General features: G+C 40.8%; 1 protein-coding gene and 4 non-coding genes across 5 annotated transcripts; all 5 read left to right on the top strand.

Annotated features, from left to right (window-relative positions):
* The first annotated feature begins 384 nt into the window (after nt 1-384).
* On the top strand, nt 385-21,022 carry rps7 (ribosomal protein S7). Its single transcript, XM_060917944.1, has 7 exons — nt 385-411; nt 999-1,076; nt 1,816-1,887; nt 11,037-11,180; nt 15,753-15,817; nt 20,127-20,277; nt 20,907-21,022. The coding sequence occupies exons 2-7, from the start codon at nt 1,002-1,004 to the stop codon at nt 20,982-20,984; spliced, it is 585 nt and encodes a 194-aa protein (XP_060773927.1). The 5' UTR covers nt 385-411; nt 999-1,001; the 3' UTR covers nt 20,985-21,022.
* LOC132883913 (small nucleolar RNA SNORA73 family) lies at nt 10,701-10,921 on the top strand. Its single transcript, XR_009654413.1, has one exon. It is a non-coding gene; the product is annotated as a small nucleolar RNA SNORA73 family (small nucleolar RNA).
* Nucleotides 15,463-15,683, top strand: LOC132883914 (small nucleolar RNA SNORA73 family). Its single transcript, XR_009654414.1, has one exon. It is a non-coding gene; the product is annotated as a small nucleolar RNA SNORA73 family (small nucleolar RNA).
* Nucleotides 15,925-16,145, top strand: LOC132883916 (small nucleolar RNA SNORA73 family). The gene has a single exon (XR_009654416.1). It is a non-coding gene; the product is annotated as a small nucleolar RNA SNORA73 family (small nucleolar RNA).
* LOC132883915 (small nucleolar RNA SNORA73 family) lies at nt 20,437-20,657 on the top strand. The gene has a single exon (XR_009654415.1). It is a non-coding gene; the product is annotated as a small nucleolar RNA SNORA73 family (small nucleolar RNA).
* Nucleotides 21,023-21,784: the final 762 nt, after the last annotated feature.

Raw genomic sequence — 21,784 nt, 5'->3', positions numbered from 1 at the left:
AGTAAACCTTCCCTGGGAGGCTGAGAAGTGTGATTCCCCTATAATTGGGGCACACTCTCCGGTCCCCTTTCTTAAAAAGAGGGACCACCACCCCAGTCTGCCACTCCAGAGGCACTGTCCCTGACCGCCATGCGATGTTGCACGCGATAATATTATTATTATTAATAATTATTATTATATTATTATTCCAATACAAAAAAATACTAGATTGAGAAAAAATACAAAGATTGATTATGAACGTTTATTTTATTTTAATAATTTTTTATATATATATATTTTTACTCTGAATGTCCAAAAACACCACGCGCCCTCTCTAAACCGGAAGCTCAAATACATTTCCGGTGCAATTCCGCGATTTTTTATCGGCATCTCGCGAGATTACGGCCTCTTTCCAGGCCGCCGTTGACTGAGGTAGGTTAGTTCAGTGTAGTGTCTTGAGCGGGTCGGGTGGTAAAATATCAAAATATGATAATTTGTTAGGATTTTGTTTTTTTATATCGTGTCAGGACAGCGGGATGTGTTAGATAATGGTGTTTGTTGAGTCGGATGGCATTTTGAAGGAAGTAATTTTGAGAATTTTCTGGTTAGCTGAGGTGACTCAGTGTTCATGGAGACGGGCGGGACAAAGGGCTTGGGCCTGCCTGGGGTTCTGCTGTACTGGGAGTATATTTTAAGTAATTTAGTTAATTTGTAGTTTGTCTTCAATTTGGGTGCAAAAATGTGCTCGTTAGTTAGTTGACTACTTTTGCCTCCTTTCTAGTGAAGGACTGATGCTAGCTCGTGTTGCTAATGGTACCACGCTGAGATGGGTTCTTCCCTGTGTGGTAAAACTGCTGCTTTAGACCTAGAGTGGTTAGTTTATTAAAGCCTGGTTCACTACATGTGATTCCTTGGAATAGGTGTGTTGCCTAGTTACTTCAGAAACCTGCCTCGGTTAACTCCACCTGAAGAAGGAGCTCCTGGCTGAGGTCTGACCTGCCCTGTGGTTTGTGTTTCAGGCCATGTTCAGTAGCAGCGCAAAAATCGTGAAGCCGAATGGGGAAAAGCCAGATGAGTTCGAATCTGGCATTTCCCAGGTAAGACCATAAAATGCGTCCTCCTTCCTTTTATTTCTGACCCTGTCCACACTAGGGATTTTGTACCGATACGATACTACTTTCGTACCGCAACACCTGTCCACACTAGCAACTATACCGGTACTGTAGCGGTATAACTGTATCGGTACGAAATCCACAAATGTATGGGTTTCGTACCGGTACAGTATCGGTACTGTAGCGCTTCGCTGTAGTGTGGACAGATGAAGCGGTTATGTATCGATACAAATATAATGCGCATGCGCAATGAACCATTCCTACTTCTTCCGGCAATATGCACGTGCTTTCCAGCTGTAAATAAAACGTCAAAATGGCTCAAAACGACCGTGGAGCTACATGGAGCGGAGGAAGAGGGGAAAAGGGAGAGGAAGTGAGGGGAAGAGAAGGAAAGAGGGAGAAAGGGAGATTTGTTTTCTTTGTTTCTTTCTCAGCTGCCTCGCACGTTTTATACGATTCGACTGAGTAAATGACCACCAGAAATAGACTGTAAATTGATGACAAAGCGCACACGCTGTTTCATCCGTCATATTCTCAGAAGGAAGTTACTCGGTAACCATGGAAACATTTCGCGCACGTGCATTTCAGCTACCATGAAAGAAAACCGCAAACATTTCTCGCTAGTGTGGACAGATGCACTAAACTGTACCGGTATATATGTGAACACAGTGCTCACTGAGCTCATTTTGTGTTCTGAATGTTCCTCCTCACGTCTCTGTGACAGGCTCTTCTGGAGCTGGAGATGAACTCCGACCTGAAGGCTCAGCTGCGGGAGCTCAACATCACTGCTGCTAAGGTCAGATATTAGGTTTGTTTAAAAGAGATCTGTAGAACCTTTTATTTTTAAAGACATTTCTCAGGCCTAGAAATTCATATATTTTTTTTCACCAGCCAGCCGGACTAGTTCCCTTCCAAAATAACTCGCCAAACAGAAAATCAACTAACCAAAATTTGTTCATGTATGAATTTTACTTCTGTCAAAAATAACACAAAAGAGAGTAGTTACCATTGTTCACGACTAATGTGCATTTATTTCAAGACCCGAGTATTTTGATACGGTTGTTAAATACATAAATGAGAACAACACAGAGCACCATAATATCAACAAATAATAATATATTGGAAAACTTGGTGTATGAATATTGAAAACAAATATACTGACTATCATGACTAGAGCACCCAAAATATGTCCAACATGCTTTCTGTATTTAACCATTTATGAGAGAGAAAGCATTCGGAGCTTCATATTGACTAGGAATCAACTTGGAAAAAAAAAAATTATTCCATAATCGTATTGCAGCCAAGGCCTACCCTGCTCCCACATTTGCTTATAAGTCCTTTGTCGTTTCTCCTTCTCGTACGCTTTATCAGTGGCCTTTTTCTCCTCTTCAGACCGAGGTCGCTTTGTCCCCGTCTCTGGCGGTTTCTGTACACCTTTCAGAAAATTCCACATCGCGATTTTGGCAGATGTAGATGTAAACAACACGTGTTTAAATGGGCGATAATGTGGCCACATCTATTGAATTTGATAACGTGATTACCGCGATATTCAACGAGATGCGTTCTATGCATGCGCAGTAGTGAAAAAACTGACAGTCTGACTCGTACACGATATGATTGGGAATTCTTCAGTATTTTCCGTCCTGCTGATAAACACATCACTTAACACAGACACGGCACGCGCTTAATATGTGGCGGCTTTAGTTGACGGTGTGTCTGAATCTTCGCTTCATATATTTTTTTATTTTCAGCTAGCCAGCCAGGCTGGCTAGTGACAGGAATTACCCGCCAAATGACAAATTAAGTCATCTCGGGCGACCGGACCACCGCGAATTTCGAGCCGTTTTTCTTAGTGGATAGTATCTCCATCCTTGACTCTTGTATGCTGCATAATTGGGACTTAAAAAAATGTATATACTTTTAAGAGTTAAAATCGACTGTAAAGTCTGCATTTGAGCTGCCCTGCTGAGCGAGCCAGCCCTGAGTGCGTGACGTCACTGCGGTAACCGGTGCGATTAGATAGAACTTTATTGATCCCTTTGGGCGGGTTCCCTCAGGGAAATTAAAAAATTCCAGCAGCATCATTACAGGATAAGTAGAGAATAGCAAATGGAGAACTTCTAGATAAATTATTTATTTATGTAGAAGAAATCTTTATCACATGCACACTTCAAGCACAGTGAAATTCATCCTCTGCGTTTAACCCATCTGAAGCAGTGAACACATTGCCCATTGCTCTGGGTGTGTGTGTGCATGCCACACTAGAGCGCCCGGGGAGCAGTCCGGGGTTCGGTACCTTAGTCAAGGGCATGCCCCATGTTAACCTAACTGCATGTCTTTGGACTGTGGGGGAAACCGGAGCATCCGGAGGAAACCCACGCGGACACGAGGAGAACATGCAAACTCCGCACAGAAAGGCCCTCGCCGGCCGCTGGGTTTGAACCCGGAACCTTCTTACTTTAGAGAAAACTTGTAGATAAATTATTTACATCTGAAAAAACGTCCAGCAGGAGAGGTATTGCACATTGTCCAGTATTGCGTTTTGTCAGGCTAGGCTACTGTTCCTTCCTGTCCTCCTGTTACCCCTCCTCCCCCGCACTGTGATAGTCCTGAAATTGAAGTGTGTATATGCTTCTGCTACACATGTAGAACCGTATCAGTTACAGCAGGGTTTCTCAACCTTTTTTCAGTCACGGCACCCTTCAGAAGTATGCAAATTCTCAAGGCACCCCCATATAAAATATACGCAGTCATGCTGACCCCGGCAGTGATGTTGTCACATGGGAAAGGGGTCCGTGAGACAAATTTTGATGATGCATGAAGCGGCGATGATCTGCATTAATGTAACTCGTTTTTTGGAATTTTAATTCATTTTATTTATTTCCATGTTAGAATATATAATTTTTTGACGGCACCCCTAGAAGCCAGACGGCACCCTGGTTGAGAGAGGCGGAGTTAGAACCAGCACCAGCAAAAATCTTGGCTCACCATTATAAAAGGTTGGGAGCACAAGTAAACGTCTTTGCCATACCAAGTATTACTCCTATTAATCAACGTTAACAACCTTCCATTAAGTATTTGTATAGATTATAAAAGAAAAAGCCCACATTGATGGGTGCAAAAGAATTGGCAGTGTGTGGTATTTTAGGTGGTTCTTGGGGAAGGACGACAAATCGCACCATTTGTTACAACCAACTGCTTTATTCCAGACTTGAACCTGCAGTCATGTCCAGACATAACCAGGGTTCCCGCGGGTCCTTAAAAAGTCTTAAATACAACTTTCGGTTTTCGAGGCCTAAAACATCTTAAATTGTTTGGAATGACTGGAATTTTCAAAAGGGAGGTGTTAAATTTAATATTGGACCGAACGAGTGAAATGTCTCCATCCGGTTTGGGTTTTTTTTTTTTTCTAACCGTAACTTTAAAAGTGACCAGCGTACCTTTTGGGGGCAGCATTGGTTCCGTGCGTCTTCTGTGCATTCTGTAGATCAAGAACTAACGTTAGGAGGCTACTGGAGGAAGTGTGGTGTGGTGTGGTGTGGTGTGGTGGTTGTGAAGAGTGAGAGATACGCAGGTAGCTTATGTGGGTGCTAGAAAGCGTTGATAATTATGGGGAAGATGTCTGTTTAACGACAAGTGGTTGGAGGATGACAAATACCCCCAAAATAAGGAGAAGAATCATTTGCGATAAAAAGCGCTGGATCGCACAAATGTGTTTAAAGACGATAACGCAGCGCTGGGGACACGGCGGACTGGGAAACTGGCTTTTCACGGACACGGGGCGCGCGTGTGTAAGAGGTCAAGCGCTCCGGAGTGAAACGCAGGGGGGTTCGCGCATGCGCACAAGAGTCAGGTGGAAAATGGGGCTTATAGGGAATAATAATAATTAGCTTTTTTTTTTTTACATAATTAACATTGTTTATTGTACTAAGTTTAATATAAATGTATAAACAACCTTTATTTCAAAACTCAATTAAAAAGAACTCCAGAAAATACAATAATTCTAAATATAGTACAAATTTTTTTTAGTTTTATTACTTATCGTCTACAACAGTGTTTTTAATATAATAAGAATATTAACCACTAATAATAATTAGTAGTAATAGTAATTATTATTGATTATTAATCATTGCTACTTATGAATTAGTGATTAATAAGTACTAGGGATGATTAAATGTTATAAAATTAAGTTATTAAATAATATTACAAATTAAAGTAGTAATTGGTAGAATACAAACAAATACTCATGGATTGTAGATAATTTTTTTTAAATAGTGAACATTGATATAACTACTACTAATAAACAATACTACTAGTAATACTTGTTGTTACTTATTATCAGTTCAATTGTTATGTCAATGTTCACTATTAAAAACATTATCTGTAATCCATGAATAATTGTTTGCATCACTACTAATAATTACTACTTTTTTAATAATTTTAACTAATCTTGTAGCTCAATTTTACAGCATTTTAATAATCACTACTTGTTAGCTATATTAATTAATAATTAAGAGTAGCAACTATAATTCAGTATTAATTACTACTTAATAAGCAGTGATTATCAAAATGTAATTTAATAAGTAGTAATTATCAACTACTAAATTATACTAATAGTATAATTTGGTAGTTGATTACTACTTATTATTAAATTATATTTTGATAATCACTGCTTATTAAGTAGTAATTAATACTGAATTAACTAGAGTAGCAATTATAATTCAGTATTAATTACTACTTAATAAACAGTGATTATCAAAATGTAATTTAATAAGTAGTAATCATCAACTACTAAATTATACTATTAGTATAATTTAGTAGTTGATGATTACTAATTAAATTACATTTTGATAATCACTGCTTATTAAGTAGTAATTAATACTGAATTATAATTGCTACTTTAATTAATATAGCTAATAAGTAGTGATTATTAAAATGGTATAAAATTGAGTTATAAGATTAGTTAAAATTATTAAAAAAAGTAATTATTATTAGTAGTAGTGATACAATTATTCATGGATTATAGATAATGATTATTTTTGAATAATGAACATTGATATAACAATTGCACTGATTGTGTTGTAATAACTGATTAATATTGATAATGGTTATGAAAGGTGACGGTTGTTTTTCTGTGTTTAATGTAACGCTCTGATGATTGTATGACTGCATAAACAGGTTTATGCTGTTACCTGCTATAATGCAGAAAATACTCGAACTTCCTCAGCCAGCTGTATACTGTACCACACTCAGACTGATTTTGCTGTCGGACACAAAATCACACATCATCAAAGATAATCTTTGGGGGTTGAAATAATGCCGGCTAAGGTTGTTCAGCTGGTTCTACTTGCCGTTTGTTTTCGTTTTTGAAATGATTCATGGTGTTTTCTCCAGTAAACACCAGTCTTCTCCTTGCTGCTACAGTAGTTCTGCAGGCCCAAAACACACGACTTTGCTTCAGCTGTTTGCGTCTAACAGTTGCCAATGATGCACCCTGTTGTTCACCAATTGTGTGCATTCTTCTTAAAGTTAGTAAAAAAAACTATTGCAGAAAACAGTTTTAAGTTGTCGTATTTATCATTTTCTTTGCCATGGTACAGTCTTAATTTTTCCATTTAGAGGTCTTGAAAAGGTCTTAAGTCTTTAAATTTGTACTTGAAAAATGTGCAGATACCCTGATAACGCTGATGTCAAGTCAAATACACAGCCAGGCATACTGACCTGACGGAACATCCTGTAGCGTGGTACACAGGCATACTGACCTGACGGAACATCCTATAGAGTGGTACACAGGCATACTGACCTGACGGAACATCCTATAGCGTGGTACACAGGCATACTGACCCGACGGAACATCCTATAGCGTGGTACACAGGCATACTGACCCGACGGAACATCCTATAGAGTGGTACACAGGCATACTGACCCGACGGAACATCCTATAGCGTGGTACACAGGCATACTGACCCGACGGAACATCCTATAGCGTGGTACACAGGCATACTGACCCGACGGAACATCCTATAGCGTGGTACACAGGCATACTGACCCGACGGAACATCCTATAGCGTGGTACACAGGCATACTGACCCGACGGAACATCCTATAGCGTGGTACACAGGCATACTGACCTGACGGAACATCCTATAGAGTGGTACACAGGCATACTGACCCGACGGAACATCCTATAGCGTGGTACACAGGCATACTGACCCGACGGAACATCCTATAGCGTGGTACACAGGCATACTGACCCGACGGAACATCCTATAGCGTGGTACACGTCAACTGTTGAAAAAAATAGATAAACAAAAAATGATAATAGCAGGCAGAGTCATGTGGAACTCTGCAATGGAGCGCTTCATCTTGTCTGAACAGAGACCACAGGGCCGCAGAAACTTCTGACCAGTCATACACACGCTTACTAACCGTGTTTGTTGTTTATCCTTATCAATCTGCTCCTTGATTCGCTGATTACGGTCAGCTGATCATTTAGCAAGTTGATTCGCCAGTCATGATCAGCTGACTTGCAGGATGCATTACATCATGGAAAATTTCTTGGAACGGCCGGCGCGGCACTAGTGCTACTTCCGGGTTTCGCGTAGCGGGCGAATGGCACGTGTCAGCCGGTTGGGGAGTTATAAAAATTAATTTGATCGTGTGTTTCTGCCGGGGCGCAGGCCTTGATTTTTGCTCTTTTTTTTTTTTTTTTTTTATTGGCGCACTGTGTGACCGTGACTTCAAATATAGTCGCACCCTCAAAATACTAGTCGCAAGTGCGACTAAAGCAGTCGCACTCACAAGCCCTGGACAATCACATTCTGAAGCAAATTAAATAATCTTGTACCAGTAGTTTAAACACACAATACAAGTTAGATATGTTGATCTAAATGCAGGCAAACGACGAGTGGTGTTTTTGTTGTCTAGCCAAATAGTCGGATCTTACCTGTCGGTGTTCTCGCTTTTGAAGGCTGAGCTTGTGGCCGATTTGTTTTAAAACAATCTGACTTTCGGTTCTTCGTTCGTTTCTTCCACGTAAGGGTGTGATATTGCTGCTGAGGCGAGCATATCCAGTGGGGGAAGAAAGAAAAGGGGGAAAAAAGAGCATATCCAGTGAAGTCTGACAACTGGTCCACTCATTCTCCATACGGAGTACTCCGCCCTTACTGCTCGGCTCACACTCCGGGAGAACTGGTGCAGCTGCACTGTCCTTTTCTTGTAGTTTTCTTTTCCTTTAATTGTTGGAACTGCACCCTCTTTCAGTACGAGCTTACAGCCAACGCTCCTCAACAGATCAGAGGCTTCGTACGAGTCCGCAGTAAAATGTGCAGAGCAGAGGAGAGACCACTTCGTAGGCGCCCAATCCGTGAACTTTTCGCAAAATGGGTCCAAATCTTTGCAGTTTGAGCATTCTTGGGCCATGAATGCAATGTAAATCCACCTTTCGTGTTGCCGCACCGTCCAGCAACACATCTACATGGCACGGCGATAACTCGGCTCAAAATGGAGGATCGGAGTTGCAGTCAGCTCTGTTTTATAGTATAGCGGAAATGACGAGACCGATAGCAGGAAGTCTGATGTCACGGCTGTTGAGGTCATTCACTCGGACTGCTACCTATATGAATCACTTTAATCATAAAAATTACTATATTAGATTTATTGTTAACGCTTAACTATTCCTGGGCCATTTTTGAGGTCTCAAGGCATTTGAAAAACAGTCGCGCACGCCTGACTTTCCATGCAAAACAGTCCTGCATTTGTATATCCGCCTACATCCGGGTTTCTATTTTGCTTTGACGTTACTTGCAAGTCAAGGATGCTTTGTGGCAAATGTCCCCTGCAAGCTTGTTCGTTAATTAGCTGTTACTGCAAGAAGTTTTGTCACTAGTTAATATTTAACTCGTGCCTTTTTCAGGGATGAGAGTTTTCCGCCGATCGGCAGATTTCCAACTTTTATTTCCGACTTTTAAATGAGGTTAGCTTGTCTAATGTAGCATGTTGGGGAGAATCATAGTATCATATCTATATTTCTGATAAAATTTTAGGTATGATACCGTGTATAACTCTCCTACTTATTGCTCGTTTCATGGGGGGGAATTGCTGGCATGTGCCGCGCAGGAGCGTCTGCCCACATTTTTTTAGGCTGAGATGAACTCAGTTTTTGATTTAAAATTTTTTTCCCAATTTGTAATGGCCATTGTACATGCCTGTTCTTTAATTCAAAATCACCATCTCGATCTTCAAATTGACCATATGCAAGACCTCCTGCTACCATGATAACATCAGAAGAAAGCTTAAGAGAATTATATGACAGAACTTTTTTCTGGTTTGCACTTCATTTTAAAGGATTAGAGTATTCAAAGACATGAATAGCAAAAATGCAGAAATATAATACTGTAGAGCTCGTTTATATTAAAAGGTGCATTGGTTTTTTGAAATCATCAAATGTGAATTGATTAAAAACAAGTCTCTTGTACCATATTAATCATTTTCACCTGGTAGTCCACCAAGAAGGGGAATTTATTTCCAAATACATTGCAACTTTTTGCTGATAAAATTAATGGTTTTGGGGTAAAAAAAAAATATATATATATTTAAAAAATAGCCAAAAATCATTAGCGCCTGGAAGCCATGGGCCCCGCCCGCCCTGGTTTTTTCAGACTTTTTAAATATTTTCCATTCTCATCCCTGCTTTTTAACTCCTGTTTATTCCAAAGCCTTGTGCTGTACATTGAGGAAAAGTGCCTTAAAATTACTAAATCTCTACTGGTCTTAATTATCATAAATGGATTAGCTTTATTTGTGCCAATTGTGAACGAGTTCCTGATTATAGTTGCACTTGAATATAATATTCTAGAATCTTAGAATGTTTTAATCTTAACGCGTGATCAGAAGCTTGGATGTTATCACCACGTGTCTTGTTTGGTAGTCAGTTAAGCTGTAGATACTGAGATTCCAAACTCCTGGTTTTATGTCCACCTGCACTTAACAAAGATGGGAGGATATCATTTCACACACTTTTTTTAATAGTTTAGTTTCGTGGATTTGTCACAAACTTGCAATAAAATACTGAGAAACTAAGATACCAAAAATGGTTGTCCAGCTAACACAAATTTAAATAAAGGCTTGATAAGGGAAAGGAACAGCACTTTCGTCCCAATTGCGACCTCATCCCTACTTATTAAAAGAATAAGAGAGTATCTAAAAGCGGCATAAATACTATTAGGAGGTAAGAAAATGTATACTTTAACAAGGCAGTAATTAACAATCGAGGCAAAAATATTCCTATCCAATTAGTGACCACACTGAGAAAATTGTAAGAAAGCACTAATGTGCAGCAGGTTGCGTGTTCTCTGTGTTGCACTTAGAAATAGGAAAAACTGGCTATATGGTACATGTATGATGTCTGATTTATTTTTAGCTTGGATATAATTCTTAGTCAGAAGGGGATAGATTTGGACCTATTTGCATTTGGACCCTTAAAGTTCCCGACTTGGGTTATCTCCGTTTCTCTTTTCCACTGCAGTTGCAAGTGCTATACAAATAAAATCAAATGATAGCGCCCATGTAAATCCTTCTCAAGATACAAGTGGTACCTTGATGTATCAACCAACGTGGACATCCTGTGAGGTGGCTCTCATGTGGCTCTGTCCTTGTGGCGTATGGGAGCGTAGCACTCTAGTGCCATGACGTACAGTCCCGTTCCACGACGTTGGATAGCAAGCGTGTCCCCAGCGTTAAGCTGGTGAGGACGGCGTCCTGTATATTCCTAGGTCTTCCCAGAGCCTCACAGGCCGTTACTGGGGAGGTTAACCATGCAGTGCATAATCCCAATCTCTAAGGATTGATCTTCTGTAGTACAGTAATATTTTTGTGGTTTTCAGAGCACGGAGGTTGAGAAACACTAGTTGGTTTCTGATTTTTTTTTTTTTTCTCCTCTCCCAGGAAATCGAGGTTGGTGGTAGCAGAAAAGCCATCATTATCTTCGTGCCCGTGCCCCAGCTGAAGGCCTTCCAGAAGATTCAGGTGCGGCTTGTGCGTGAGCTGGAGAAGAAATTCAGTGGCAAGCATGTGGTCTTCATTGCACAGGTAAGGAAGATGCGTACTGCCTTTTCTCATTTTGTATGTAATGTAGCTGCTCCGATTTATTAGGTAGCACATTGTGCAAGTAAGTGCTTCATTGTGCTTACCTGGTCACATGTTCTGGAAACGTGATATAAGCTAGGTTAGAAATGGTAGCTACGGTGATTCCCCCCCCCCCCAAGTAAAAACAAAAACCTATGTTAGTCAGTTAGCTCTATGCACAATGGAGACTCATCCATTTATCCTACTCATCAAAATAGTCATTTGTTGCCTGAGTGTCTGATTAATCTCGACTGCAGGAGTCATCAGAAATAAATAGCTAGCTGCAGTTGGTCATGGTGTTGCACCACCAAAAAATATGAACTGCCTGGAAAGCAGTTCACTCAAGTACGTATCGGCTGTTTAGAGTATCAGCAAAAACTAATCACAAGCAGGAACTTGTGTCTCCCTCGTGGAAAAAGTAAAAATTGGCTCTTGTCTGCCATGTCTCCTGAGTCATTTGTCTGGCCGGCACTGCTTAACCTTGAGATCCTGACGAATTCTGTATCTAAATTCACATTCCTTCTCGATGGATGAATTGCTCAAAGTGTTGCATGAAAAGGCATGACTTGACTTTTTTTTTCCTAAAATTTCTCGTTGCTTCTCAGTGTGAAGTCTTTGCAAGAAAAATTCTCATCAGTTATGATCTGCACACAGATGTGCATCCATCTCCAAACTTCTTATTACTCCTGACCTCTTCACTATATAGAAATGAAAACGCACCATTGTGGAGCAGAACTGGAGCTTTGTAATGATGCTGGTTATTTGTATAGACAGATCAGACCTCACACTGTAAAGGTTTGATCTGTTTTCAGGAAGTAATATCTTTTGTTTACCCATTTTGATATTCCTGCTTCTCAGTGGAATAAATCAGTCCTTATCGCTTCAACATGCTGCATATCAAAATAAACAGCAAAACCTACCCTTTCCTATGTTAGTAGTTTCTCTGCGACAAGGTATTGTTGAGTAATTTGGGTTTGAAATCGCAGCAAATAAAATAATGGCACTTGATGCACGTTTTTGTGAAGTGCAAAGTCGTCGGAGTATCCCGTCGTTCTGATATTGCCAGATTCCAGATAATTTCTGCTGTGGAATTGTGATCTGTTCCCAGCGTTTTGTGGTGAGATGCATGTAAAAACATAATTTCATAAGGTGCCTTTTTTTTTTTCCCCTTTTCTCCCTTTCTAGATATGTAGGTGTGCCAGTATTTATCAAATGATGGAAGATGTGCATAGCCTAGATCAGGGGGTTCTCGACTTTTTTTTTTTTTTCTTTTCTACTTTAAGACCCACCTATTCATACTTGTAACGAGTCGGGGCCCATTTAAAAAGATCAATTATTTTGGCTCATCTATTCTATTAGAATTTAATAATCTATTGTAAAGTGTATTAACGGGACGCGACATCACTCCTTGTTACAGACGGGAGCTCAGGTTATTTATTGTATAAATACAATAAAAACAAACTGTTTGTCTTTAAAACTGTATGGATGTTCCAGAAGCCAAACCATACATGCAGGGCATTCTCACTCAAAAGGGTTTAATGATCCAAAAGTGGTGTCTGGTTTATTAACACACGAACTTGTTGCCATGTTTGTGTTCAATAAGGGTGGGTATAGAGATCTTGCAGTCACGTGACCGGAAAGTTAACAGCCGCCATCTTGTCAGTAAAAAACACAGCTGAATACTGCTGCACTCGTGTACAGAATGGATCAATTTCAACCGACGGACTACACGGCTCATTTTTCTAATGAACAGATAATAGATATATGTCTAAAATAAACAATCTACAGATTAGTGACCCTTATGGCTTACCGGATGTAGTTTTCACGACCGTGTCAGTGGATATTGAACTTCCAGAGGTGGAATACCCAGACGTGTATAATTACCTCATTAACTTTCCCTCGCTGTTCAGTGGTGAAGCACTGTGTGCTTATAAATCTCTGGACAGTTATCTTTACAGAAATTCAGGATTTGTCAGCGACTCAGATGTGGCATCTTGTAAACAAGAAAATAACAATCCTCATTGGACGGGTAAGTCACTTAAGTATTACTAGTACTGCACTGACCAGCCGATTATAGAATAGAATAAGGTAATTCCAGCTGTAATTTCAAATCGTCCGTCTTGTTTACATGGATTTGGTGTTGGAGAGGTAGAGGCTTAGCAGTGGAGATTTGAGTGGCTGTTTTCTGAGCTTAGTCAACAGGCCGGCTCTGCAGCCTCGCTTTTGCTTCCGCTCCCGACGCTGCCTCCTTCGCTTTGCTTCCGATAACAATCCACGGAGACCCCGCTGGTGTCGCTGTCTCGTCCGGAATGTTGTGCATGCGATGGAAATCGCTACAAACCGTCATTTTCTGCTGGAAACCAATGTCCAGTAAGTCCATACGGTTGTAGTGGATATTGAAGTCCGGTACAGACGAACAACACGCAAAAATACACACAAAAAACATAAATGTGCACAGGTAGGGAGAGCTTGCAGCCGTTGTAGTAGAATTGTATATAGTAGGGTTTTCCAGAAGAAAAGGCAGAAGTAGAAGGCGGAAATATGGCGTTTGACCGACAAGATTGCGTCTGTCACAATCTGGATCGGCTGTGACGTCACATGCAAGATCTCTATTGCCAACAACCTCGCGATGTGATACGATACAGGGGTCACGATACGATATGTATTGCGATACATGTGCATCCCGATACATGGTCTTCAAGGCGATACGTATCCCAATATTTCACGTTTCTTAAAAATGTATGTTAAGTAAACAGACATGTGTATACCCAAATGTTATTTTTTATTTTGCTGTAGAGCAACAGTTGCACTGTAGTGCATGTAAAACATGACCTTAACAAGGCTGTAGTGCAGAAATAAAGCTGCCTTTGAAAAAAGTAAACTTAAAACATGGCCTTAATAACAAGGCTGTAGTGCGAAAATAAAGCTGCCTTTAAAAATACTTAACTTAAAACATGGCCTTAACAGGAACAAGGCTGCAGTGCAAAAAAGATTGGCTTTGACAATACCAAATGCTCCCAAATCCGTGTCTTGAATTTGGCTGGGGGCGAAAATATTTTCTCTTCACCGTCTTCGTCCATGTTGTGTGTGTTCACTTCTACTGTTAGCAGCGCTGCTGCTTACGGCGCTACCGCCTTGTGTGGTCGAAATGCGCATTGCATAACAAGGAGCAGTTGTCAGATGCAGTTTTCAGAAACTTGATAAACTAATTGTTTGTTGCACGTGAAATATCGATACTGACGCCTCCGTATCGATGTGTGCATCATGAAGAGGCCCGTGATGATGTATCCCCGTATCGATATTTTGAACACACCCCTAGTGTTCAATAACAAGCAAGCTATTAAAACCAAGAAGTACACTCAAACGAAGTGGATATAGAAGCCATTCAGTGGGATTAGATCCTTACACGCTAACAAAGGATTTTTCCTACGAAAGAGGAATTTACTCGCCAAGTTTGACATTAGTAGAATAAATTGTGATTCCCACTGTAGCTGTAACTAAATACAAAGACAATAGTTATGCATGCTGTTAATTAATTAACTTATTGTGAATTTATGTGAATGCGTCCAAGTTAAATGTAGAGGAGAAATGTGACAAATAAAAGCTGCTTGTTCTTAATTTACCCACAAATGTATTTATTCCACTTAGTGTTGGGCAAAACAGCTCCTGGATTTGGGACCCTACGACATCCTGATTTTTGTATTTGGTGTTAAACCATGCATGCAGGGCATTCTCAGTCAGAACGGATTAATGATCCAAAAGTGGAATCTGGTTTATTAACACAAGAACTTTATTGCCATGTTTATGTTCAGAAAACAAGCAAGTTATTAAAACCAAGACATTCACTCAGAAGTAGTGGGTATCAAAACCACTAAATGGGATTAGATCCTTACATGCTAACGAAAGGATTTTTCCTACGAGTTGGAGAATTATCCATCTGTTGAATTCCCTGATATCTCAAACTACCTGGTGCTGCAGACATTGTTCTACACGGATACGCAGATGAAAAGCTGGAAGAGCATGGAGAAGTACAACTTGTGCATATATGTAGCTGGGTTAAAGATTTGGGGATCAGGACACAAGATAGACAGTTCTAAGTGCAGGAAGAGTGTTTATTAGCAGGTGTGATATTTACAAAAATAAAAGCAAAGCGGAATCATAAAGCGGTGTGTTGTAAACATGGCTACAAACAAATGCACATTTTCATTTAAAGAAGTTTGGCTGTGCTTGGTACAATTCTACACAACCAACGTGGATATCCTGTGAGGTGGCTCTCATGTGGCTCTGTCCGTGTGGCGTATGGGAGCGTAGCACTCTAGTGCAATGACGTACAGTCCCGTTCCACGACGTTGGATAGCAAGCGTGTCCCCGGCGTTTAGCTGGTGAGGACGGCGTCCTGTATATTCCTAGGTCTTCCCAGAGCCTCACGGGCCGTTACTGGGGAGGTTAACCATGCAGTGCATAATCTCAAAACAGTTGCTCAGCTGAATGCTTAGAACTTGCAAGTTTATAACACGAGGTTGTTTTGTTTTATAGAGGAGAATCCTGCCCAAGCCCACAAGGAAAAGCCGCGCAAAGAACAAGCAGAAGCGTCCAAGGAGGTAAGCCTGGTCGTTTGTTACTGACTTTAGTCCGTATCATTGGATTGGATGCTTTATAGTGGACAGACACGGTTTAATTTTGCAATCAAAAGTAAAAAAAAAAAAAAACAACGTGGATATCCTGTGAGGTGGCTCTCATGTGGCTCTGTCCGTGTGGCGTATGGGAGCGTAGCACTCTAGTGCCATGACGTACAGTCCCGTTCCACGACGTTGGATAGCATGCGTGTCCCCGGCGTTTAGCTGGTGAGGACGGCGTCCTGTATATTCCTAGGTCTTCCCAGAGCCTCACGGGCCGTTACTGGGGAGGTTAACCATGCAGTGCATAATCAATTTCTTTATATGAAACATTTAAGTCCTTGTAAAATTGATTTTATTTATATTTTTCATGCTCAAAAAATAACTTGGTCATTAAAAGGTTTCAATTGATGATTGATCACGCTATCAAGAAATACAGCATGATGCGATGTCTCTTTAGTATTAAGTGCAAGTTATTTTATTTGGTTGGAGGCAAACATATGATTTATGAAAATAATTAGCATGTTACCTTTAGAAGCATATTTTGAACCAAACAAGGATGCACCAAAGGAGCTTTTTTTTTTTCCAAGTACATTGTTTAATGATGTAGTTATAAAAATACAGGGTTAGTCAAACTTGTTAACGCTTAAATAGTGGAAACCAATCAGATCTGTAGTGGAAGTCCATCAGTGGCGTACTGCTGCACCATCTGTATGTAGTAGGGGTGGGCAAAAATATCGATATGGCGATATATCGCGATACTTTGTCTTCCGATTCAATATCGAAACTCAATTTGAATATCGGTATTTTTTTCAAATAATAAATCATGTTTCAGACGGGTTGTAAATCCAGTACGACTTCCGCACCTCCGCTCCGCAAGGTGTCGCTGTGCCGCTACCTCACTGCAAGGCACTCTTCGTCTTCTCTTTTTTTCCTGGTGGTTGCAGTGAGGGGAAAAAAACCAAGCAAGCATGGCTGTTAACGTAAACCTAGAGACGCCGCCGAACTTTAAGGCAGATGTTTGGAGGCACTTTGGATTCCAAAGGAAAGGAGAAAAAAAAAAACAGTGAGCTGGACAAGGAGTACGCACTTTGCAAAACCTGTTTCGCTCCAATTAGATATTCAGGTAACACAACAAGCTTGCGAACTTGCTTAGCACGACACCACCCCGACATATTAGCTCAGCCGGAGCCACCGAAACCCGACCCGAAGCAAACTACACTGGACAGCGCCAAAGTCCTCCCGTCTACTTCAGTGATGTGTGACTTACTGTAACTGTGAACTTAATTTTGTCATTTAAAGGGATAGTTCGGGATTTTTGACATGAATCTGTATGGCATCCCCATCAATAGTGTCGTGCAAACACACTGACTTACCCCTGACAGCATCCTGTGAGTCCAGTTTTGGTCCAGACGAAAGTAGTCCGGCAAGTTTGTTGGGGTCACGAAAGTAAAACGTTTTTCGTCTCAGAACAGTATGTGTTCAAAAGAGTGATATATTTGCATCACAAAACCGTTGGCAAATAAAAAGTCAGACCTCGAAATCGCTTGGCACTATTTTCCTGCGCGCTGCCGGCTTCATCCAGCTGCGGCTCCAGCTTCAAGGATAAGCTGGAGACGCATAAGTAGGAGTCCCGGCCGGTGGTTTGTATTCGATTCGTTTATATCCCGACCTTGTTAGCTGTCAGATTTATGTTCATGGACCCGGTAAGCTGGTAAATAATATTTATTATTATTTTTTTTTCTTTACCAAATTCTAACAGAAAACGAGAGCGCCCGAAAGGGAAAGCTGAGCCGAGCTGCTTCACGGCTGTAATGCAAATTGCTTTCCTCCTCAGTATACAAGTGCGCTTCCATGTCAGGGAAAAAGAAACTACCACTGCTGCCTATGTAGTGCCCTATTTATACAAATAGGAGTCATTCAGGATTCAGCCATGACACGGAGCAAAAACATGGCTGAATCCTGAATGACTCCTATATGTAACCGATAACCGATATGTGCAACCGATAAATGTAAACATTATAATTCACATGAAATTAAACATAGCACACACTGACACATCCACTGACATATCCATGAAATGTATGTTTAATTGTAAAATTGAACATGAAATTTTGTGCAGGGCCAGGATAGAGAAAGTGAGAATGGAGTGTTAAAAGCTCTGGTTAAAAGGAGCGGCTGCTCCTTTAAGAGTCTGTTCAGAGAACGGAAGTCGGAGTGAGGGGGCGGCCGCGGCTCTGCTCCTTTAAGAGTATATTGCTTTCCGAATCAGAAGCGCTAGCGAGGAGAATCACTTGCGCAAGAATTATAAATACTAGTGGAGTACATTACAGCGCAATGTGAAGTAGCATAAGAACATTTAAGTTGAGTTTAATTGATGTATTTCGTTCATTACCGTTTATCCAAGCAAGTGTGCATCCACGACACAATTACTGAGCCCACAACAAGCGTCTTGACAAACTCCCTACAGTATTACACAGCCTACTAGCACCATATCACACCTGGCTTGTTTAAATGTTCAAATAGCGCTTTATAAAGTTACCCAACATATACAAGTGCAACGTGCTTTTTGAGCACGAGTCACGTCATGAAGTTTACTCATCACCATAACAAATAACCAGTAGGCTTGCGCTAGCCTACGGAGCACAAACACTACGTTTTATTTCGTCTTCCCTTGACCACCTCTCTGTATGGCTGTCATTCTACTGTTCGAGTAGAACTACTGACACATTCACAACGTTTCCAGACGGGGATTTTAAAAATGACTGCAGCCTACGTTATGCTGGGGACTGCTTACTATGGACATTACATCTAATTTCAGCGAGACTAGTTGGTTGTAGGCTAATTCAAGTGCTTCCTTCTGTAAGCTAAGTTTGCCTGGCTACACAGATGCAAATGGACAATTTTAACGAGTAGTAGATGAAGAATGTAAACATATAATGATGTTGTGCTTTTGCAACTTGTGTGTTTGTGACTTATTGCGGCAAAAGCATCGTGTCCTTACCTTGAAGTGGGATCTGCTTCTGCCCGAGTGCCCGTACGGCCGCCTTGAAACAGTTCAGTGTTTAGCTACGCGTGTTGATTGGCTGTATCCCTTGTGCTGCTTCTGCCCGAGTGCCCGTACGGCCGCCTTGAAACAGTTCACAGCGTTTAGCTACACGTGTCGATTGGCTATATCTCTTGTGCCAAACAAATCAGATGTTGTGGTGGGCGGGACAGTGTTCTTGAACTCAGAGGCGAGTGCAGGAAAGGACGTGCAGTGACGGTCGCATTAGGAACGAGATGGCTGCAAAAAGGCATGTTATCGGCATATCGGTGGAAATTATGGCCGATACCGATAACCCTAAAAATGCAGAATATCGGTCAGGCCGATTATCGGTCAGGCCGATTATCGGTCGACCCCTAGTTTGTTTACCGACGCGGGTGTGGCCAGATTGTTTTTGCTTAGAAATGAAACGAGCACTCTGATTGGCTGTTGCTTCGGAGGTTCAGCCAATCAGAGAGCTCGATACACACAGCTCAGTGAAATCCACCCCAAATCACATCTATGTCTGTGACTTTGAAAACCAGTGTCCTACCACATGAATTTTGTCAAAATATCACATAAAATTGTTAATTGTTCCAAATATCTGAAAACGTTGTATGACTATCTTGGGATAAAACCACCTGAACCAAAGACCTCTCAAAAATGATAGTGGCGCTAACACCACATTTTTTTGTTAGATAGGAACTCAATCAAGCATAGGTCACATATACATAAACACTAGTAATAAATCATAAAACTAAATTGAATATATGAAATTGCATGCATGATACAACATTACATGCATTGCCTCTTTTACAATTTTTTGGAAATTATGCGATATTACGGCGGATTATAGTTGAAATTGGGGCAGCCAACTTTTGAGCGGGGCGGGCAACTTTTCAGAGTTGCCTGACCTGTGGTCTGGCTGATATTTTCCATGAATTACCTACACTGACCCTAGTCCAATTTTGTCTATCATGACTATTTACTGATCACTTAAACTAGCACCATTTCTGCATACGATGACCTATAATTTGCGCAATTGTCTTTATGGCAGTGTATTTTACGACCTCCGATTGGTCTCATAAATGTGTTCTGGATTGTTTGTGGTCATTCAGACGTCCATTTCAAATGAAAAGGTTGTGAAGTTAGTGGTGTACAAGGATTTGTCCCTAGAAGAGGGTGGTTGTATACTTCAGGATGAGTTACTGTGAAGTTTACTCGAACATCAAAGAGTCATTAGGTTTAATTGTAGTTTCTTTTTTACAGTCGAACTCTGACTTCTGTGCACGATGCCATCCTTGAAGACCTGGTCTACCCCAGTGAGATTGTTGGCAAGAGGATTCGCGTGAAACTGGACAGTAGTCGGCTCATCAAGGTCCACCTCGATAAGGCACAGCAGAACAACGTTGAACACAAAGTAAGTGCTACTTCTGTTCTCAACCCAACCAAGAAGTCTGACAGAAGGGGCTGGGTTCCTGCTCGTGTTTGGACTCTCTTGAAGTGCTATACAAATAAATTTCATGTTGATGCATTTATTCATCCTTGTTAAGATACAAGTGGTACTTTATAGTGCCAACCAACGTGGATATCCTGTGAGGTGGCTCTCATGTGGCTCTGTCCGTGTGGCGTATGGGAGCGTAGCACTCTAGTGCCATGACGTACAGTCCCGTTCCACGACGTTGGATAGCATGCGTGTCCCCGGCGTTTAGCTGGTGAGGACGGTGTCCTGTATATTCCTAGGTCTTCCCAGAGCCTCACGGGCCGTTACTGGGGAGGTTAACCATGCAGTGTACAGCATTTTTCTTCTTGGAGATACCTTCTGCAAAAACTGCTTACTAGGAGTGAATGTGATCATGAGTGCAACACCAGCCTTATGAAACTTGTTGGTGTAGAAAATGAACAGGCTTGATGGCGAATATTTTAAGCCATCAGTTTTAGTTGATTTGTGTATATTAAGTTGTACAGGTGTTAAACAGAGCTTGCATTTTGTTCTGGGCCATCTAATTCCCTGTAAAAATGTATATATATTTTTTTCCCTTTTCCTAGGTCGAAACCTTCGCTGGCGTCTACAAGAAGCTCACAGGCAAAGATGTTGTATTTGAATTCCCAGAGTTTCAACTGTAAAGTGCAGATGGCACAATAAACTTGTTTTCCATCATGTGCACCATGTTTATTTCTTTAATGTACTTGCACCTTACGCATACTGCTGTTGCACTGGACCACCTATGGAGTCGTGATGCGTGGGTTGACCCATAACCCGTGGGTTGACCTACCGTTCAGGCAGATTTGGGTCAACTTCCTAGAAAGAGATTTGTTTTTGTTCTCTGATATGGACACAATCACTATACAGGCTAATGTTGGTGGGTTGAGTGCAGGTGGCTGGCTGATCTAATGCACGTTTTTTGTGTCTCGGCTCTCGTAAAGGGTTGGGTGGGAGTGGGTATGAATAAACCCTGACCTGCGCATCACTACTATGGTGTGGCTGTACTTTTGAAAATGCTTTTGACTCCATATCGGCTTTGACACTTGAGTTAAAAAAAAAAAATCAGTTGTACACTATCATTTTTTATATGTCCTGATGGTATATCGAATGTTTGGTCATTTGCACTGAAGCTACAGGATAATGTTGCTGTTTTATAATGGAAGCTTGGAATTCAACTTCATGTCTAAATCGTACTTCTCTCAAAAGATGTCAGGTTAGGCAAGGCAAGTTTATTTATATAGCGCATTTCATCCACAGTGGCAGTTCAATGTGCTTTACAGAGGTAAAAGCAAAACAGTAGACAATAGAAAATAAAATTACATAAAATAAATGGGGAAGAAGAGAGGAAAAAAATAAGAATTAAACAATAGTAAAAATAAAATAATAAAATGAAGTAAAAGTTCAGTAAAAAAAACAGCAGAATAAAATGGAATAAAAGTTA

This window comes from Neoarius graeffei, chromosome 3 (genome assembly GCF_027579695.1).
Source record: "Neoarius graeffei isolate fNeoGra1 chromosome 3, fNeoGra1.pri, whole genome shotgun sequence".
Taxonomy (NCBI): Eukaryota; Metazoa; Chordata; class Actinopteri; order Siluriformes; family Ariidae; genus Neoarius; species Neoarius graeffei.
Note: the sequence above shows the minus strand (reverse complement) of the source record. Positions and strands in the feature narration are given on the sequence as shown.